General features: G+C 41.4%; 1 protein-coding gene across 4 annotated transcripts in view; it reads right to left on the bottom strand.

The window, feature by feature from the left end:
• The window catches only part of Slc4a4 (solute carrier family 4 member 4), a 335,690-nt gene that overhangs the window by 122,902 nt on the left and 191,152 nt on the right, over positions 1-21,636 (bottom strand). For all 4 annotated transcript variants that reach the window (XM_031342972.1, XM_031342970.1, XM_031342973.1 and 1 more), the window contains exon 7: positions 20,783-20,859. In XM_031342972.1, the coding sequence (XP_031198832.1) occupies positions 20,783-20,859 (77 nt within the window). The remainder of the gene's footprint in view (positions 1-20,782; positions 20,860-21,636) is intronic.

Genomic DNA, 21,636 nt, shown 5'->3' with positions numbered 1-21,636 from the left:
AAATCTGCCTGCTTCTGCCTCCCAAGTGCTGGGATTAAAGGCGTGTGCCATCACTGCCCGGCCGGTCACCTTTTCTTAAATAAGCTATCATGATCTGGCTCCACTTGCCCATGAAGAAAGTGAGGTCTACAGATTATGGTAATGTGCATGAGATCAGGGAAGGAGAAAAAGCTAAGGAGACACTCAAGCTGAAGGCTGCTAACTACCATCTAAGCTTCCACAGTGGCCTGGGGACTGCTAACTGTGATTCCGAATGCAAATGGAGACCAAGAAGATGTGCTTTGTAATTAGACCGAGCTGACCACGAATCCGGACTCTTCCCCACACAAGCCATGAGACCTTGGGCAAATTGCTTCATTTTTTCAAGCTGAGTATTCTCATTTGTGAAATGGGGACCACAAAAGACTACATGATAGAGCTGTTAAGAGGAGTAAAGAGGGTTTGAATGCCCGTGCACAGGAAATTTATCGAGTGAAGAAATGCAGAGGCTCTGAATCAAGAGAGCCTCTGCAGTGCCCAGAGAGTGAACACGTATTCCAGAGAAAGCAAAAGGTAGGCTGGGTGGAGGCCCTAGGTTGAGGAGAGATGCGGCAGAGAGAGCCTTGAGTGGAGCACAGCATAGGAAACCCTAAGAGTCCTCGGAAGCAAAGGCAAACCCAGGAGCACTGGCAAGGGACAGACACTTTGCTGAGGATCTGAGGAGCGAGCGCTCACCATACCTGTGCCCTTAGTCAGCCTACAGAACAGCTGCTAATCAAGCCAGAGTCAGCTTCTGCATGTATCTTCATTTGCAGACAAGGTTGACAAATCACATATTACGTGACTATGGGAAAAGCTCCCAGGATTGTGGCTGAGTTAGCAAAGTAGATACTCAATAAATGGTGACTTTTCTTAACATAACCCTCAAAAAAAATAAAAAATAAAAAATAAAAATACCACAAGGAAGTGACGGGAAAAATTCCCTTTCTTTCCCAAAGGAAAAAAATAAACTGCTGCTTACACACGTCTACTGTAAAGTCAAACATAACCTTCCAAATCGTGAAGGGAAAACTCTTCTCTGAGTTTGGAGCTTAGATTTCTAGATGTATAACCACAGTAGGGAAACTCCCCAGGGGATTTAATCATGCCAAATGTATAGCCTCAGGAGCTTTGACTTCAAGACTGTCCTAGACATTCACCCACAATGAAGCTACAGTATCCGATGGACCCAGGGCTGAGGTGAGCGTGGGTCATTCAATGCAACTATTGTATAAAATAAATATAATTCCTCATGATGTCTGCACCATTGTATCTATCTGAACTCCCTCAGAATGACACCCTTGTCCTTGAACAACTGTGCTCAGCAGAGAGGGGGAAAATCCTTTATGTCTAATTCTGGATCTACCTATTAATATCTGAAAGGCAGCGCGGTAAGAGTCTCTTCTTGTTTCCACCCCCAAGAGGAAGATTTTAAGCCTAGGGTTCCTTTCATTGCCCGGCAACCTCTAGCTGCCTCAAAGGGAGAAAGGTTGCATAGAGAACAGCTAGATGAAGTCAAAACAAACAAACAAACATAATTAGTATTGTGGGGTTAGTGACCTTAAGAGAAAATTAGAATTGAAGGGGAAGTGCTTTCCATGTATTCTCCTCTGCACACATCCCAGCCGGGGTAACTAAGAAAACGGGAAGACTGTTCTCTCAAAATCAAGAAGTTTCCAGGCACGAGAGGTGGGAGGGCGAACTCATCAGAGGTAACGTAGGCAGCCAAGAGTTGAAAGTTAATGGCTCTGTAAAACAAACACCCATGCAGAATGCTTTTCTTGTGAAGAAAGCGAAAGGCACTGTCCCCCACATCCCACCTAACCTTGACTGACCCCAGTGCAGCCTAGGAATCCAACAAAGCTGTGCCCTGAGCCCCATATAAACCTCAGAGCTGATGTTTCAGACCTCACAACTAGTGTTCTTCCATTGCGGAGATCAAAAATAGCAGTAGTTGGTAACTTGGGGTTCTGTTGAGGTTGCAGAGAGTTCACGGGCACCCTCAAGTTACATGCAATCTTTGAGCTTTCATCACATTGGACATTTGTAACTGAAGAGGTTCATAGATTTTTTTTATCACAAACTCAAATGAATCCTTGACATATAAAACCTTAAATACCAAAGCATTAGCCTTCCAACTGAAAACATGCTCAATGAAAACCAAAACTGTTCCTCTCTAAGGCTAAGTGCTGTATACACTCCAATCTGTAAGAGGAATGGAAAGTGTGTGATTTTTAAGTGCCGGGAGATGGGAGTCACAGAACACTGTGGGCTGGAAACCCTCCCTCTGTCCTCCAGATGTGTCAATGGCAAGAGCATCTTTCTCAGCTAACTCCTACTCAGAGGATTCTAGAACTGGAAGGGACCTGGGAGAGTTCACTCCTAGCTCTCCTGTGAACCAGAGAAGCTAAAGACATGCTCCTCAAGGTCATACTCCCACAAGAGCAGACATACTGTTCTTGAGTTTGTCTTGAACACAGACATATTCTCTTAAGCCCATCTCCATTCCTTTCTCATGCCACTGGGAGAGAAAATGACTGAAATGATAACCTATTAAAATGCTGTTTAAAAGATGTCACAAATGGTTAATTGTAGAAGTAAATCCAGCTATCTAATCACAAGCAGCAATAAAAGTGGTGTCAGGCTGACAAGTCTAACTCCTAAAGTGTATGTGAATGGATGCTCCAGTACCTAAAGACTCGAGTCTAACAAGAACTTGTCAATTGAAAGTCCATCTGTGGTTATGCAGGTTGGGGTGGGGTGAGGATCAGGGTGAGGGGTAAGCAGGAGAAAAATCACACTATCTATTGACTTCCAAATGGCTACTATCATATCTCTTAGAATTCAATACTATCCTCTGGGAAACACTGAGCCAGTCCTTCCAGGGCTTGGATGTACAAGCAACCATATATGGCCCTAGAACAGCACATGAAACAGGCAGCTGTATAGCTGTAATTAAATCTGTAGTAGTCATGAAATTATTTATTCAGTAGGGTTTTTTTTATGTACTCTTCACCGAGGTCTCTAAGAACATGTACCAAATTAGAACAATAGAGAATAGCAACAAAGTGAAAAAGAAGAATTGAGGGATGAATATCATCCTGATAACCAGGCAAACTATACAAGAGTTTCCCTACAAGCTTCTTATTCTGCACTTGGAGGGCTAAAACCATCAGGGGTGACAGTCTCTTTGAGTCCGTGAATACTGAGTCTGAGAGTCCGTTCCACTGGAACTTTGTCTCGGGCATATTGCAACCCCAAATTCTGCCTCTTAATATGTGCGTGTGTGTGTGTGTGTCTCATTGTGTATGTGCCTTTCATTGTGTGTGTGTGTGTGTGTGTGTGTGTGTGTGTATGTGTGTGTATGTCTCACTGTGTATGTGCCTCTCATGGTGTGTGTGTGTGTGTGTGTGTGTGTGTGTGTGTGTGTGTGTATAATGAGATATTACAATAGCAGGTACTGGCTTAGACTGGAAACTCACTGAAAACTGCCCCCACCAAGAGATAACCTTTACAGAGAAACAGTGAGTGAGTGTAAGCTGCCTATAGGGAATAGAATTTCAGTTGAAGGAAACTGTATGTGTAAAGACCTGGGCAGGAAAGTCCGCAGCATGCTATCATAGAAGGAAGACTTCCTTGAAGCTGTAATGAATCACTAAGAATGAGACCCTTGCACGCCCACTGGAGAGAGACTCTGGGGAGGAGATGTTAGACTCTGGACATCACCCTAGGCTTCGCCATGAAGACAGTAGAGCAGCAGCAGCAGTAAGCAATGTGTCTGTGTCTCCTTCACAGAGAAGCCTGCCACACATTGCCATATATCCTCAGGCTACTCTCAGCTTCCTATGTGCTGTAGTTTAACATCATAGTGGTTTATATGAATGTAAATATAATAGATAATGGATCGGCATAGATTGTATAATGCCTTGTTACTGTTGAGAAAACAGGGGAGGAGAACATTTCACCAACATACATCTTGCCTATCTGGATCTATAGAATAATTTTAATGCAGAGTCATACTAGATTGTGCTCTATTCCAATTAAAACAGAAACAATACACTCATGCTCTATCTTGCTACTTTCTCTTGGACCACTCAAGAACTATAAAAAAAAAAAATACACTCTTGCTCCATCTTACACGAGGCATTTTCCTGCTTGGTATGTCCCACTCCTACACTTTCAAGAGAGCCAGGGGCAGAGCTGAAGATAAGCAGTTGTTTGCTTTTGTTTTCCTTTGGTACTGGGGCTGGAATAGGTCTTCCTGCATGTAAGGCAGGTGATCTATCATGAGCTACAACCAGAGTCCCTGGAATAGCTTGGATTCAACCTTTTTCCCCCTCTGCACTTTAGCCCATCCCCTTTTATTGTCACAAGAACACAAAGACGCAATGCCTTATTTTTAACTAAGGTGTTTGTAAAGCATAGAGGGATACAGACTGCACAAACTCACTCAGCAATCAGTAGACACCGGGCTCTGAATCAGCATCCCGGAGATGATAAAAATCAAAATCTTCTGCCCCACCAAGACAAACACATGTCTCCTAGCAAGAAAACTAGAGAAGGACTTGAGATTTTTCTCCCCAAGTATTTGAATCATTTCCTCTATCCTTCCACACTGAAGTATTACAAGCTCGGAGCTCAGAGCAAGAAGGAAGAGCTGAAATGAAGCCAGGATAGCCCATTCCATAGGTTAGACTATGAGGCACACACACACACACACACACACACATGCACGCATGCATGCACACACACAGAGTATACAACCCTTGATGCGACTAGAGTAGAGAACTTCCTAATGATCTTTTATTTTATTTGTTCTTGTTTGCAAACTTTATTTTAATGAAACCTGAATGTTGTTCTACTTAGACACGTTAAAAACTTTTAAAAATGAATACATAATTGTGCTTTTTATACGTATCATTGAAATTCAAACTGTGAACATAAATCTAAGTCTTTCGGAATGCCCACTGGTGGGTTCTATTAGTAGGATGTCCTTCAGGGAGTGTCAGAGTCTCATGGGAGGAGAATAATACTTCTATCTCTCAATGAAAAAGCACCTCATCACACAATCTTACAGATGTTTTCACAGGGTCCTGATGAAAAATCCCAGTCTGAAAAAATTCACTGCTTTGAACGGGAGGGAGCTTCACAAGTACTGTAAATAGTAGGAGTTACTGTTGACTTTTCCAGACAAGTTCTTCCTTCTAAACCGCAGTGGCTGGGAATCCATTCTTAGAGATCACAACAGCATGCAACAGCACAGTCAATTACTGAGGCACCTGCTCTTACCTCAAGCTCAGCCTCTTATAGGCTATGGATTGAAAGCTCTAGTTTCTCAGATTCAATGATATTAAAAATACTGTTTAAAAACAACCTGGCTCTAAGTTCCATTTGAGAACTGAGCCTTCCCACTGAAAGCACAGTGGGAACTCCCTTTGTTTCTGGATGGGAAGTTTTTTTGAAACAAGTCATCCTGATAAGCAGCTAGGTTTGAATGTGGCAATGACTGTGATGTTACCCTAGGGACCTAACCATAAGAAAATGGGCAAACATAAGAGTTACAAAGTAAAGAACTAGCAGAGACAGTTTTAATAAATTCAATTTGATGGTAAACTGCCTTTCAAAGCTTGATATTCCCCCCACTCCAATTTCACACAATTCCATGTCACGCCCACAAAAGTTGGTCCAGATCTGAAATGTGCCCTGCATGGGTAGTATAGAGCCATGTCACCTGGAAAAAGACATCTTTGTGTGCTGACAGCTCTCTTTCCAGTACATCCTTGAGACATATTATCTTTTATTTAAATAAAAATTCTGTGATGGTTTCTTTAAAGTAAACCAGTCAGCTGGTTAACAATGTTCATTTAGTTTTTATAACAAGAAAACATGTCATGTAAGTCGATTTTCATAAATTAAACCATAAACTGTTTCGTTTCTAAAATGTTAGCATTTTGATGATTGTCCTAAGCAAGGAAAAAAATACATGAATATATGAGATAGGCAAGAATCTATGTTTCAAGCAACTAGTTCACTTATTAAGATATACCACCAATGAATATAAGAAGAAATTTCAGCATAGTGAAAAGATAAAAGCAACAGTTTAGGAAACCACTTTATGCCAGGCAGTGGTGGCACACACCTTTAATCCTAGCACTTGGGAGGCAGAAGCAGGTAGATCACTATAAGTTTGAGCCCAATCTGGTCTACAGAGCAAGTTCCAGGACAGTCAAGGCTACACGGAGAAACTCTGTCTTAAACATTAAAAAACAAAAAAATTCAAAACAAAACAAAACAAAAAAACAAAATAAAAACACCAACCAAAAACAATAGCAAAAACACTTTACTATGAAAAAATTTTATGTTCATTTACTTAAATTTAGCAAAGATTCCTATCGGAAATCAGTTCACTAGTCCCCTAACTCTCCCCACGTGCAGAAGGTAGACACACTAAAAACAATACACACCATGTAACAATTTAATAATGCACATAGTAGGTTCCAAATCGTGTCATAAATTCAAACCTGGAACAATTACATCTGCTAGAATATTTAATGGTGGGGCTCAAGGTAAGTGTTACTGCTATATCTCAAAGTGAATGGCGCCCAGACTAGAGAGATGGCTCAGCAGATAGAGCACTGGGTTGTTCTTCCAGGAGGCCTAGACTTGACTCTCAATTCCCACATGGGGTCTCACAACCATCTCTAACTCCAGGGTATCATATTATGTGCAGGCAAAACAGCCATACACATAAAAATAAAAATTCAAAACGGTAGGACTTAGGAGGGTAAAAAAAAATAAACTTTTGAGTCCAGCATAAATGTAGATGTGATGATGAAATTAATGGTGGACTGTCAGACACATTTCTTTACAGGAAGGGAAAATCAGTATAAAACAAAAGGTAAGAGCACAAAATATTATGGGCCAAATTAGCAATATAAGTGTAAAACGTGAGGAATAATGTATAAAATAAAATTGGCTTGTATCCTACCCAGTCTTGCTGCAAGCACAACCCAAACTGAAAGGCAATTGCTCATTTAAATAATAAGAGCAACCACGCTAGTGAAGATTTGTATCACAGTTTCAGATACATCAAACTCTGATCCATTAAATGCTCTCTCCCTTTCCACCCAGCACCCCATGAAGTAGGCAGTGTTAAGTGAATTACAATTCTGTGCTATGAACCAGAAAATTGAAACTCAAAAGACTTAAGACTTAGTCCTCATTGTCTTCAGTGCTGTTCCCTACATGAGCCTAAGGTCAAAGTTCAACTACAGTGCTTTTTCCACTATCAAAAAAAAAAAATTACAATTGTATGTATGCATCTTTAGTGTTGATGACCTGGAGGTGACTCTGTCCATGGTGAGGATGCATCCAGAAAATCAGACATAAAACAGCCATGAGGCGTTTCAGTAAAGCAAATGAAGATTAATCAATCAAATTGGTTCTAACTGGATTGTCCACTTTCGTCCATAAGCATGTTAACTTGTCAATCTAATCTGATTTTGTTAATTTGACCAGGAACACTATCTACAGAGACACAGCAACAGAATAATGTATTTCATAAGAACTGGAAAGTTTGGGACCACTACTCAAAGAATAGTAAAACTACAGTATTTCCCATTTGCTGGAGAATTCAGTTGCTTGTATTGTTAAACAATAGACAGTGGCAATTTTGCTTATTTTTCTCCACTTCCCTGAGGATGCATGTCTCATTTGGCCACTATCCTTGGCTTCCATTATTTATGTTCTCTAAATGGCCAAGAGGTTCCAAAGCACCTCTTTGTCTTTCATTGCCTGCTCTAGACTGCTCTGCTACCTTTGTTTTACTGAACTGTATGGATCACCCTATCTGAGATCACGCATCATCTTGCCACGGGGTTGACAGGATTGCTTAGTGGGAAAAGTGCTTGTCGTACGCAAATGAGGTCTTAAGACTGAATCCCCAGTACCCAGGTTAAAGACAAATGTCTAATATCTTTAACCCCAGTGTGGAAGGGATGGAGACAGACAGACACTAATGGCTTGCTTCCCAGCCAATCTACACAAAATGGCAAACATCAAGTTTAGTAAGATACCCTGTCTACAAAACAAAGGTGGAGAGCAGTAAAGGAAGAGATTCTCTGTCATCCTTTGGCTTCTACATGTGCATACATGAGGGAGCACACATGTGCATGCATGTATAAATATACATACATCACCACCATCACCCCTACCATGTTGATACATACACATCCAAAAAAAAACATATATATGTATATGTGTATATATATATGTATATATATATATACATATATATATATACCTTTTCTCGCTGATGGCCATCAATCTAATCTAGGAAAGATATACTGAGTGACATCTTTTAATCACCATGGCAGCAGAAATGTCCAACTAGACACTGTCAGACCCTTAAGAGTCTCTTGAAATTTTTAAATACTAATTCAGTAATTAGTTCATCCAGCAGGATGTGTACCTCAAAGTCCAGAAGTGATCAGTTGGACACCTGTCTCCTTGACTGTGGGTTCAGTCCTAAAAGCAACCCTAATCCTTTCAGGCAGAGTTCATTGCAGATTACAAGCACAGGCGTGCAGACCAGAGTGCAGCTCTGTTGTTAAATAAATTTAACTTTGGGACAGTTAATCTCACACAACCTCAAGTTTGCCAGTAGATATAAAGTTGATATTAACCATTCTGAAGCATCCATGTAAGGAAGGGCCCTATCTCTGTCAATTGTAAATGATTCCTTCCAAGGGAAAATACTCAATCAGCTATCTTAGAAATGGGACAGTTATCTTAATACTATCAGCTTAAGCCACTAAATGGTTGGGCTGGAGAGATGACTCAGTGGTTAAGAGCACTGACTGCTCTTCTAGGGGTCCTGAGTTCAATTCCTAGCACCTGTAATGGGACCAAATTCCCTCTTCTGGTATGACTGAGAGAGTGACAGTATACTCACATAAATTAATTGATTGGTTAATTAATTTTTTAAAGGCCACTAAATGATCAACATGGTAGCCAGCTTTGAAAATCTACATTTGCAATGGCTACCTAGGCAATCGTTCAGTAATCTTCATTCTCTCGGTATATATGCACAGAACACCAAGTAGGCAGGAATGACTACATGGTATGCTTCACTGGCTCTCAGATTATTGAAGAAATTACTGCTGGGGTTTTAATATGGTGGCCAAAGAAAGGGAAGCATGGCTTTCATGTCAGTTCAGTTCTTTGAGTTAAACCATGATATTGATGGTTACACATGGAAAAGTCAGGAAGTCCTGTGAAGGACCAACAAGATCATGAGATGTGGCAAATAAATCAGCTAGCCTCTGGATCATTAGGCAAGTGACATGGAAACAGTAAGAAGCTCTCAACTCTCCCACCCCCTGAAAAAAGAATAGAATAACCCCCTTGGGTGCATTGACATCCCCTACTCCTGCTCTGTAGAGATTCCCTGTTGAGGGGAGCAGCAGAATCCACAAAGGGGCCACCATGTAAGGGGTAGCCTGCTCAGCTACTAGGTCTCCATTAAAGCACCTGATAAAGCCTATCCCCATACCAAGCTAAGCGTCTCACCAGTGGTTTCTTTAAAATTCTCCAGCGGAACAAGGAATTCGGGGGGCAGCGGGGGAGGGGAGGTACAAGAGAAAGTCTGGGTACAGCAAAACTGCACATGTGTAGAACAGTGCCTCCAAGAGAGGTTTGTCAGCTCAGCTGGCAGTTTTTCTTTTCCTTCCAGGTGCAGCCCACCAAGAGGGCCTCCTGAGAAGAAGCCATCTCTGGATTGCCACGGAAAGTCCCAGAGAGCTTCTACAGCTGCCTCCGTGCTGAGAACAGCAGTGCCTTCAGCCAAGACAACAGAAACTCAAGTGGCCAAGGCTACAGCCACTGAGCTTTTGATATTCATGCCTTGGGACAGAGGTAATGAGCCAAAGTGGCCATCCAATCAAACTAGGAGTATAAACACAGTCTTAATGTCTTCATTTAAACTTCTAAAGAAAACTGCAAGGCGAACTAAGAAGCAAATGTAGGAGCACCAAGAGTCTCTATTTCATCTGGTCTCTAAGCTCTAAGGATAGACTCAGGTCTGACCTCAGTAAAGAGTACATTAGTAGTAGAAGACATGTTTTTATAATCTAGAACACAATTGGTATCTCCTTTGGGAAGTTAATTGGATTGTCAATAAATGATGACCCAGTAGCTGCACTTCAAAAAATGTCTTTATAAAGACTCATGAGGAAAAGCAGGACATTGCAGTAAGGTCATTTCATATAGGCACACTTATATTCATAAGGAAATAACAACTTAGCTTCAATTAATAGATTGCTTGACTGAAACTTGACTCATATATACCATATAACCTTCAAAAAGAATACAGTAGTTTCCACTGGATTCCTATTTATTTGTGTAATTGCAGAAGTACTCATGCAACCAGAAAGCATGGGACTTTAAGTCCAGTGGCTCACAGTTGTTATTTTCAAGAGCTAAAATAAATTGTTCACATATGCATTGCTTAAATTTTAAAGGGATTTTGCAAACTTTTAATTGAGGAACATTGAGGTTTAAAAAAAAACATAGACAATAGGGTTACAACAGAAAAGAGTGGTTACCTATATATATACATAAATAGATATAATAACTATTACACAGGTTTATTACCATGGCCTTAGAAAAACTGTTTAACCATGCCTACAAACTATTGCTCTTGGCTCTGTAACAATTTTCCACTTCCAAGTATTGCTTGATGAGGACTTAGAAACCGGTAACTTGTGACATGAGAATACACCTAAAAGATTACAGGTAAGGACATTGCACTACTCTCTGAAACATAGTATAAGGATAATCATGGGATCGGGACATCATGACAGGGAGAATAATGAAAACTGAAAAGAACAAGAGAAAAAAAGAAATATCTAATATCCCAAATGCTGGTTTATTATTTAAGACATTCCATAACTGCACCCTTTTATTAAATGTGTATAGTGCAGGGATGTAGTGCACTGGGCATTCAGAGTTCAAGTTCAGACCAGACTATGACACGAGGTGCTGAGAAGATAGCTGTTCAGTGAAGTGCTTATCCATACACTATGAGGACCTGTAATTTAGATCCCTAGCAACCACATAAAAGTTGTGTGTGGCAATGTATCAGTAGTCCCAGATCCCTACAGCTCACTAATCACAGATTCAAGCCAAGCCAATGAACTCTAGGCTTAAAAAGGAAGACAGAGAGCAATTGAGAAAGACACCCAATGTCAACATCTGGACTGCACATCTGAAATGTGCATCTGGACTGTACATCAGCACATTTGTGCACTCTTGCACGTGCGCGCGCGCGCGCGCGCACACACACACACACACACACACAGAGGAAGGGAGACCAAAGAGAGAAGAAACAGAGACAGACAAAGAGACAGGCAGACAGAGAGACAGAAAACAAAAAATGAAAGGCTGTACCAGAGAACCACTCGGAGATGATCCTATTTTCCTGCACACTCCAGTGTTCTTTTCCAAACATAATCACTCAGCTGTGTGTCCAGCCCTCTGCTTTGCCTCCAGTATAGACAGCATTAGTAGCATTAGTCATGTGCCATTACTCAGGTGGCATGACTGATTTCAGTCACAGGGACATAGAGAGGACTGCCCACATGAATCCAGTCACTCAAAAGTTCTCACTAGTCTCTCATAGCATGACTATGCCCACTTACAGTACATTGGAATGTTTAAATGCTTTCATTAGTGTGGAATAATTGCTTAGCAGTTCATAAGAAATACTTTAAACGAGGAAATCTCTATTTCCTACAGTTCCTCTGTGCTACAGAAGAACTTCCTTTGCTGGTACTATGGCCCCACATTTATGGTTAATGTGTTAAGAAATTTGTCTCGTTGGGTTATTGTGCGCTCAATTTAATACACGGAGGCACTCGCACAATGCTTTATATAGTAACACCACCAGGTGATCGGAACACTGGCAAATTCCTCCATCCTACCACAGTATCCACAGCGAACGCTTTAAAATGTAAATCAGAATATGCAACTCTCCAGGTAAAGAGCCAAAAATAGTGTTTCGCTGCACTTATAATAAAATAAAAAGGTCCCCCTGATGCGTTCCTGGCCACCTTTACCACTGCACACCTGTACCTTGGCTTCAGCCGACCACTCTGAATTTATTTTATCTGCTTTTTAAATAAAACATACTCATTCCTGCCTCAGCCTCTGCACTTGCTTTTTTCTCAGCCTGGGGGCGGGGGAAGGCTTCCCTTGATCCAATCCACTGATGACCGGCTTTGATCCCCAAGTCCCCTGGTCTTGTTGTCAGGACAAGATTCATTGTGGTGGAAATTTACAATTTATTCATTGTGCTGTTGATTTACTTGGTTTTTGGTGCTTGTTATCCCACCCTATTTGGAAGCTCTGTGACTCAAAAGATGAATGAGTTTCACTCACGCCTAGAATCTACCGTCAAGGGTATGAGTGACCATTTCTGCATAAGTGAATACATTCAAACCACCCTAGCGCATGGGTGACTTGATTCTAAAATTAGCAGACTGCTCCTTCGCTGTCACTTCCAGGTTTCTAAGGTAACACTTTAAACCTGTACTAACATCCATGCCCAACCACTCTCACAGTCACTGGTGGTTGAAGCATTTGAAACATGGGAGAGAATACAGACCTAGGAAAGGAAAGTACAGTAAGTCCAAGTCCTAGTTTAAAAGAGGAGGACGGCAGGTGTCAGCACTGTTGACCGTCTCCGTGCAAACTGATGCTACTCAAAAGGAGCCTAAGGATAAGCGTCACGTGACCACCCACATTCCCATCAAAAACACACAGCTGATCAGACATCGGTTGGTGACCACCCATATGTGATATCTCACATGGCCCACGCACAGATATCTCGCTGGGCTGACCACTGTTGTGGTGTATAGGTGCTGTACCTGGTTGGGGCTGTTTAACTCTTCCCCTCCCACTACAGCTTACACAGGATTTTCTGGTGCCATGAAAGCTACACCACAGGACAGGAAGCTTTCAGGTTAGATACAACTCAAAAGCATCCAGGACCTGTGCCTGAAGTGTTTGGTATCTTTAGCCTTAGGGGTGTGGCTACATCTGGAATCCATTACAATCCAAGGGGCTAAGTACTCTGAGAGGGATTTTCTTTATGGTACCCTTTAGGGAGAAGACTCGCCCTAAATCTGGATCGCTGGAAGTGAGGGAACCATTCTGAATCTGGGCTATACCTTCCGGTAGCAGCCTACAAAGACAGGAAGTTTGGCTTTTCCCCTGCTGACCCTCATAGGCAAAATCATCTACTGTGCTGCTGAGGCATTCCTTCAGTGTTGTTAGCACATACTTCTTCAGGTTTGCAGCTCAAGCCTAGCTCACTGATGAAACGCGCGCTAGAGTCTTCCTATTGGGAGTTAGTGATTGTTGAACCAGCCGGGCCACAGCCTATAGACCCCTCTAATAAATAACCACATACATGCCTACATGCATATTAATTCTATCCATTCTGTTACTCTAGAGAACCTAACTAATACAAGGAACTGTGCCTTCTACTTCTGAGAGGCAAACACGTGCTATACCAGTAGGATATATTATTTTGGGAGTCACTATGCAGACCAACCATCCAAGATGCAGTTTCTTGTGCCTGGTACTGAGAGCTTTGTTAATACATTGTTATTGGGGAGAGCATGCCACCCCATGTGGCATAACTTCCTTTAAGACACACACACACACATACACACACACACACACACACACACACACACACACACACACACACACACACTGTCCATAACTTTTGGTAAATATGTAAATAGTATGATTGAGGCTTTATCCAACAACCTTAGTATTATCTGCCCCTCCTTTTCCCTTGCCCCTCCCCAATCGGAGACCCCCTCCCCTCCCCACTTTTTCATTTTCACTTTGTATCACTTGTATCTTACTATTCACCTCTCAACACCCCCCATCCTGACCTCAAAAAGAAGGGAGTCATGCCCGGGACTAGAAACGTAGCCAGTTTCCTAGGCTAGTGAGGTCAGGCACCACAGAAAAGAGTCCACCACTGCCCCTTTTCCAGAGCAGCAGAATTCCTCACAACATTCTCCATTGTACCCCTATACCCACAGGTAAGTTAGCAACTGTCCATTGTACTTTATACCCAGAGGTAAGTGTAGCTACTGTCCATTGTACCCGTATACCCAGAGGTAAGTGTAGCTACTGTCCATTGTACCCGTATACCCACAGGTAAGTGTAGCTACTGTCCATTGTACCTTATACCCAGAGGTAAGTGTAGCTACTGTCCATTGTACCTTATACCCAGAGGTAAGTGTAGCTACTGTCCATTGTACCTTATACCCAGAGGTAAGTGTAGCAACTGTCCATTGTACTTTATACCCAGAGGTAAGTGTAGCTACTGTCCATTGTACCCGTATACTCACAGGTAAGTGTAGCTACTGCCCATTGTACCTTATACCCAGAGGTAAGTGTAGCTACTGCCCATTGTACCTTATACCCAGAGGTAAGTGTAGCTACTGTCCATTGTACTTTATACCCAGAGGTAAGTGTAGCTACTGTCCATTGTACCTTATACCCAGAGGTAAGTGTAGCTACTGTCCATTGTACCTTATACCCAGAGGTAAGTGTAGCAATTGTCCTGCATCTAAGAAGATTCTTTTAAGATCAATCGAAAACCACAACTGGAAACAATAGAGGTGATAAGATCATGGAGAGCCCAGCCTCAACAGAAATGTCTATATCACAGCTCCTGCATGTTTGGCTCGGGGAAGAGAGCAGAAGACGGAGTGAAATCATTCTAAGAGTCAGAATACCAGGATACCTGCTGTGAAACAGTCTCTCTTAGAAATGGCTCCCTTAGAAAAGACCAGAAACAATGGCAACATCAATATACATGCTATGGAGAAGGGGAGGACTCTCACGGGGTCCCACCCCTGCCCAGAGGACAAGAGGCAACTAGTAACTGCTAAGAGAGGAAGAATGAGCCTCCCCCAGAGATGAGCCCCCTTATTGGTTATGCAATACAGTGATCAGCCTGGAAACGATATACAAACAAGTAATAAAAATGGACTCATTAGATGATTGTATTTTTATAAGTAACTGTGTGTGCGTGTGTGTGTGTGCATGTGTGTGTGTGTGTGTGTGTGTGTGTGTCTGTGTCTGTAACAATAATAATAAAAGAAAAATAGGCTATCTGCTTGAGAGTTGGGGGTGAGTCCTGTGGGCTCATCAGATGATTGTTTTCTTATAAGTAACTGTGTGTGCGTGTGTGTGTATGTGTGCGTGTGCGCACACACGCGCGTGTGTGTGTGTGTGTGTGTGTGTGTGTCCGTAACAATAATAATAAAAGAAAAATAGGCTATCTGTTTGAGAGTTGGGGGTGAGTCCTGAGAGGAGAGAGAGAAAAGAGAAGGGAGAAATTATACAATTCTATTTTAGCTAAAATGCGTTGGAAAATAAAACAAAAGTAAACTCACACACAAACACACACAGACAGCTGAAGGAAACAAGAGAAAGCTCATGGTTAATACCCAATCTGCAGAGACTAAGAATAACTAAGGACCGACAACATGCTTTTGTTCTTAGTTTTCACAGATGTCACTCTGGAGCTCTCCTGACATAGTAGTGTCCCAAAGGTCCCTGAGAGCATTTGAAAGACAAGATTCTAACCTCAGAAAAGTTCTTACTGCAACTTCTTCCGCAGAGTGAAGTCAGACCACCCATAATCAACAGACCCACAGCGAAGAGAAGGCACTGCCTTGCTGCAGGTCTATCTCTGTGAATATGAAAGAACCTGTATCCTGCCTTCAGGATGGAGATTCTTCTCTGAAGCCATGAAAACATCCCCTGCAGCTGAGCTAGTTCTAGCCAATCCTGCATTGTGTGTGTAGAGTAACAAGAACAGCAGGCAGGCAGGCAGTCACAGACTCTGCCCTTCTAGATTCTATCTGATAGTTGTCAAGACAGCAATTTCAAATTCAGATATTTAATGGTTTATCCACTTACTTTCTGAAAATACTTAAATTTACACTTATTTCTATAAATGACCAACACCACTTCAAAAATAAAAATCAAGGCTTCTGAGTATAGTTAAAGATAATAGACAGTAGATAATGCTTAGAGTAATCCTGCTATACTTTAAAAACACTAATCCCAGATCAAATTTCTCCAGGAGACCTATGTAATACTTTGCCTGGTAATGCTGTTAAACAATGAGGTAACCAGATAAGATGTTACAAGGTCATGTGACCTGTCCATTGTATTCCTTGGACTCTGCAAAGGGCTTTGATCTCTACTACATGCAATGTGGATCTATAGGATGCAATTTCCCCCAACACTGAATCTGCAAGTGTCAGATACCACTGCACCGTTCACAGCCTGTAGAGTCAAGCCCTATAAAGCTATATAAGCATCTCTGAGACTTAAAGCTAACAAGATAATGATGAGGATCACCATATTTGTGCTGCAGATGTCGCTCAGTGCTTGTAGACTTGTACCTTAGGTACCAAACCCTAGATGTGATCCCTGGTGCTAGGAAGAAAAAAAATGCACCGTCCTGGCTGTCTTAAGATTATATCATGGAAACTGATATCCAAGCCTTGCTTCTGCATCATGTCTCTCCTGCAGCTTCATTTCTCAAAAATCAGAGAAGGAGCAAAGGAATACAGAAGGCCAAGCAAAGACAACTGGGAAAATTATCTGGCTCATCCAAAAGAACATTCCAGAGCAATAACTAAAAAAATAAATAAATAAGAAAGAAAGAAAAGAGAACCAGATTATTTATTTAGATGCACAAGTCTATGTGTTCCAGATGTATTTGTAAATGTACTCCTCCTCGCAGGTGTTTTTCTGCTTAATAACCATCACATCCAAGCAGGGATGCGGTTGGAGCACTGCATCGCTCCATTGGGGCTATGCTTTTCTGCTGCTCTTAACTGTTTTGAGCTATTTTTTCAATCGGGCAGCCACTGCTGAAATCCTAAGTGCATGGGCTTGGCAGAGAGAGGAAGAAAAAGTGCAGTCCATAGATTTGTTTCTTCTGCTTCCCCCCAAACAGAAACTCATTTAAAATCTACCCTCAGATCGTGTCATCCTGTAGCTGTCAGAAAGAGCCACTCTGTTCCTCTTCGGGACTCTGAACATAAAGCCCACCTTTTGTCTAGTAGGAAGTTCTGTAGCTGCCGGGAGCTATGAAGCAAGGTCGCAACTGTTCAGAGTATAAGCAGTCAGAACCATCACTCAGTCTGAAACTTCCTCAGCAGTTGGATGGACGTTTGGGAAGCCAACTTGGAAAAGCACACGGGATGAGTTTTACTTCACTGCCAAACTCACTCCCAGGACATTGGCTAATTAATTATAAAAGCTTTTTTTTCAAAACAAATTTGTGCCTGGCAACCTGTTTTCCCCACCTAGCCAGAGGAAAAATAGGTTAAAAAAGAAAGAAAGAAAAGAGAAAAAAAAACTAAGCTTATGGTATTAAAACAGGTTACAGAAATAAAACCTGGGGTTACCAGAGCTTCATCTACTTGCAAGTCTGACTTTCTTTTGCCTTAAAAGGCTTCAAGCGCTTCTGCATGGGAAGCATTAGCTCGCTTTTACCCCATCCTCCATGTCTGATGGGAGACAAGACTGTGGGTCAGTTTAAGCTCCTCTTCCAGCCTCTGGAAGGAAGCAGGCCACAGAGAAGGACCTCACTGATAAACTGGCTGGTAGCAGCTATGACTGGGTACATAATTTCTCTCAAGATATGCCGGCTAACTTTCATTTACTAGCTTTGAAAACAGAATGAGGAAAAGCCCCGAGCTGAGTCTTTGATCATCACCTTAACCTCAGCCTCAGCTAGTCTGAGAAGCTACTGGGAGGCAAGGAAAGTTGATTTCTAGAACTCAATCCACACACATTTTATATAAAAATCAACAACCAAAGCCAATGATGCTCCAGTGTATTCTGATCCTTAAAGTGAAATTTGATGTAATTCTTGTTGTAAGCTATGGAATTTCCTTTACATATGCCCAGGTTTGAAGAGACCCAACAAAGTAAGATATTTCTCCCAGTCAACATTTGCCAGCTGCCTGGTCACAAATTTCTGGCTAAAGATGGTTGTCCCCAATAAAAGAAGACTTATTCAAAAATGTATCAAACACATACGCCTAACCCTAATTGCTGTGGCCTTATCCAAGTTCAAGTCCCCTGTCAGAGGGCACATATAATTAGCACTTATCAGTAAAAGATGAGTGGAGCCACAGTGAGCTCAGCAGCTTTGAAGAAAATTCTAAGGGTCCAAGTTCTGCCACAAGTAAATACTTACCAACACATTCACAAAGCAAACTTCCTGATCTCTGGCCATGTCCAGAAGACGCAGAAGAAGGCAGAAAAACTAACCAGGTCAGGGTTTGTAGACAGAGGCCCAAGGAGTCAGGAGTGAATATCAAGGTCATGTGGAGGGGGTGATCAGTCCTAATAGAGAGGCCTCTCCCACAAACACCAGCAGATAAAGATAAGAAAGACATTCGATCTCGGGGAAATGTCAAACTCTGGGTGCTAGAAACCTATTATGCTTCTAATCCACAGGAAAAAGGAGGGCAATGATACAGAAAGCATGTTGAACTGACAGAAAATGGGAGCAAGAGATCAGCTGCAAAGGTTCTTCTAGAGATCCAATCTAGGCAAAGAACGGCCTTTTAAGGAAGCACCAATGAGAAAGTTGAAAGACTCCAAGAGCCATTTCATACGTCAGAGAGTAATTTCACCTTTTCTGTACTTTTGAGAATTCACCAAGGCCTATAAAACTCTGTCATTACTACAAGGACTGCCAGTTTAAAAAAGAACACTGTCATAAATATTGCTTTTTGTAGAAAAAAAATAGCAAGGTATGGAAAAAGATTGCCAATGTTACCCTACTTAAAGAGACAGAGATAAAGAATAAGGCCATGGGAATGATAGCGTTAGTGTGCTAAGCATGAAGCCAACTGGAATTGTGTTCTGTGTTATATCAAAGGACACAAGAGGAGGTTACAAGAGCAAAAACCAGATGCTTGGTTTTCTGATATATACATCAAGTACTATTTTTTCCACTTAACAGAGGGGGAAAGCTGGGCCCATTACATACCTAGTTTTGAAACAAGCATCAAAACCACATTTTCTCAATTATGTCCCCTACTATTTATCCTGTAACTCAGTGTGTGTGTGTGTGTGTGTGTGTGTGTGTGTTCAGAGGTTTGTATGCCAATAATACTTGTGAATATATACTATATATGGAGGAAGTGTGTATGTATATATGCGTTCAGAGGTTTGTGTGTCTACAGTATTTGTGAATATATGCAATGTATGGGGAAAGCATGTATACATGAGTGTGTATGTTCAGAGTTTTGTCTGTCTACAACATTTGTGAATTTTTGCAATGTATGGGGGAAGAATGTGTGTGTATATGTGTGTATATATGTGTATATATGTGTGTGTATGTATGTGTGTATGTGTATATATGTGCATGTGTGTGCATATGTGTGTATCTGTGTGTATGTATATGTATGTGTGTATGTGTTTGTGTATGTGTATATGTATGTGTGTATGTGTATAGATGCATGTGTGTATTTGTATGTGTATCTGTGTGTATGTATATGTATGTGTGTATGTGTTTGTGTATATGTATGTGTTTGTGTATGTATATATGTATATGTATGTGTGTATGTGTATAGATGCATGTGTGTATTTGTATGTGTATCTGTGTGTATGTATATGTATGTGTGTATATGTGTTTGTGTATATGTATGTGTTTGTGTATGTATATATGTGTATGTATATATGTATATGTATATGTGTATGTGTATACATGCATGTGTGTATTTGTATGGTGTATGTGTGTGTATGCATGTGTGTGAAGATCAAAGGTTGATACTGGATGTTTTTCATCAATCACTCACTATTTTGAGAGTGTGCCTCTCACTAAACCTGCAACTCACTAATCGTACTGGACTGGCTGGCCAGCAAATCCCAGGGATCCTCCTGTCTCTGCCTCCCCAGCCCTGGAACTATCCGTGTGCTTAGCAGAACTTGGCTGTTTTGTTTTTAGTGTGGATGCTGGGGAGAGAACTCAGATCATCATCATGTATGTACAGAGAACATGTTACCAAATGGTCCCTTTGTTAGCTTAAAACATGGAACTTTCATTTCTTTGAAGTCTTGATTTTTTTCATCAGGAAGTATCAATATGTTATGCAGTTGAAATATAATCTCTCTGTAGACACCCAGCCAACTAGGAAAGTGACTCAGTTTACAACATATTCTTTTCAAAAGAAAAAATAGCAGTGATTTAAACTGTTTGCTCTTTGTTATGAATGGACACTTATGATAAGTGCTCACAAACACACAGACAATTGATGTGACATTAACATTACCTTTAATTGATGAACACCCTCTCCCCCAAATTGTGAATCACCAGCACCTCTCAGCCAGCCTTTCATAGTACACCAAAACATTTTTTCATAAAATACCTGCACTTAATCCCTACAACACAGACTAAGCAGACTCCAGCTCCTAAGCTAAAAGGGACAGGAGAATGCACCACAAAGCCAAAGCCAAGAACCATCTGCTTCTCTGAGTCACACAGCTTGCTTCCTTCCCTAGAAAAAGATGAAACTCCCCTCCTCACATAACCTTGGTTCATTTTAGTGGTGACAACCACTCTCTCTAAGTCAACCCAGCATCCCTTAGATACTTGGTCTATCTTAAATCTTAAAGAAAGGAAGTCTCTGCTTACCTGGTCTTTCTCTGGTTTATCAGAAATGTCATTGAGACTGGAGGATGTCAGATTTCTGTGAGTCATGGCTGGGCTACCTGGAAAAACATAAGTGAACTGTGATCAGAGACTTCTTTTCAAGGGTACAGGCTGTGGTTGAGCATCTTCTAAACGCTGAGAGATGATAATGAGAATGGAAAAGAGCCTTTTAAACACATGAACATCTAGAGAGTTATATGTTATAATCCAGGCTGGATTATATCATAGCTAAGTGGAAAGTATATAATATTCCAAATACTTTGTCTTATTGTCTGCTTATGTCTCATGTTAAGTTAAATCATAAAGCATCTAAACCAGGAACTATAAATCCCATTTCTCTAGCTGTGATCACTTATCTCACTGTGTTTTACACACATCGAGTATACAGGCTCCCTTTCCTTTGATTTTTACCCACAGACACAGCTCTTACCTATCACCAACAGAAGCAGTCCTGGGTACATGCCTGGACACCCTCTACTCTTGGCCTAGGCTACCCTTACAAGCTCTCCAATCTCTCTGATCACTCAGAAAAGCTACCTGTACTCCTCTGTCCAGCAGACATTTGGTCACAAATAGTTCCCCTTGTGGGTATCTGGCCCAGAATTCCCAGTCTTTGCTTCAAAATAGTCTTGACATGGACTCCCTGACCACTAGTCCTACCAGCAAGCTAAAATCAACACTTGACTTTTTCCTCTGTAACATGCCAAACTTCCTCAAGTAGAAGGATGAACTGTACAGGGAATATGACACAGCACCAATCTTCCAAAAACAGCAAGAGGTCAAAATTACTGGTAATCTATCCAATTATTCCAGACACTGTTAGACGCAACAGAATG

Source organism: Mastomys coucha, unplaced genomic scaffold (assembly GCF_008632895.1).
Source record: "Mastomys coucha isolate ucsf_1 unplaced genomic scaffold, UCSF_Mcou_1 pScaffold22, whole genome shotgun sequence".
NCBI classification, from domain to species: domain Eukaryota; kingdom Metazoa; phylum Chordata; class Mammalia; order Rodentia; family Muridae; genus Mastomys; species Mastomys coucha.
The sequence above is the reverse complement of the archived record's forward strand: the minus strand, read 5'-3'. Positions and strand labels throughout refer to the sequence as shown.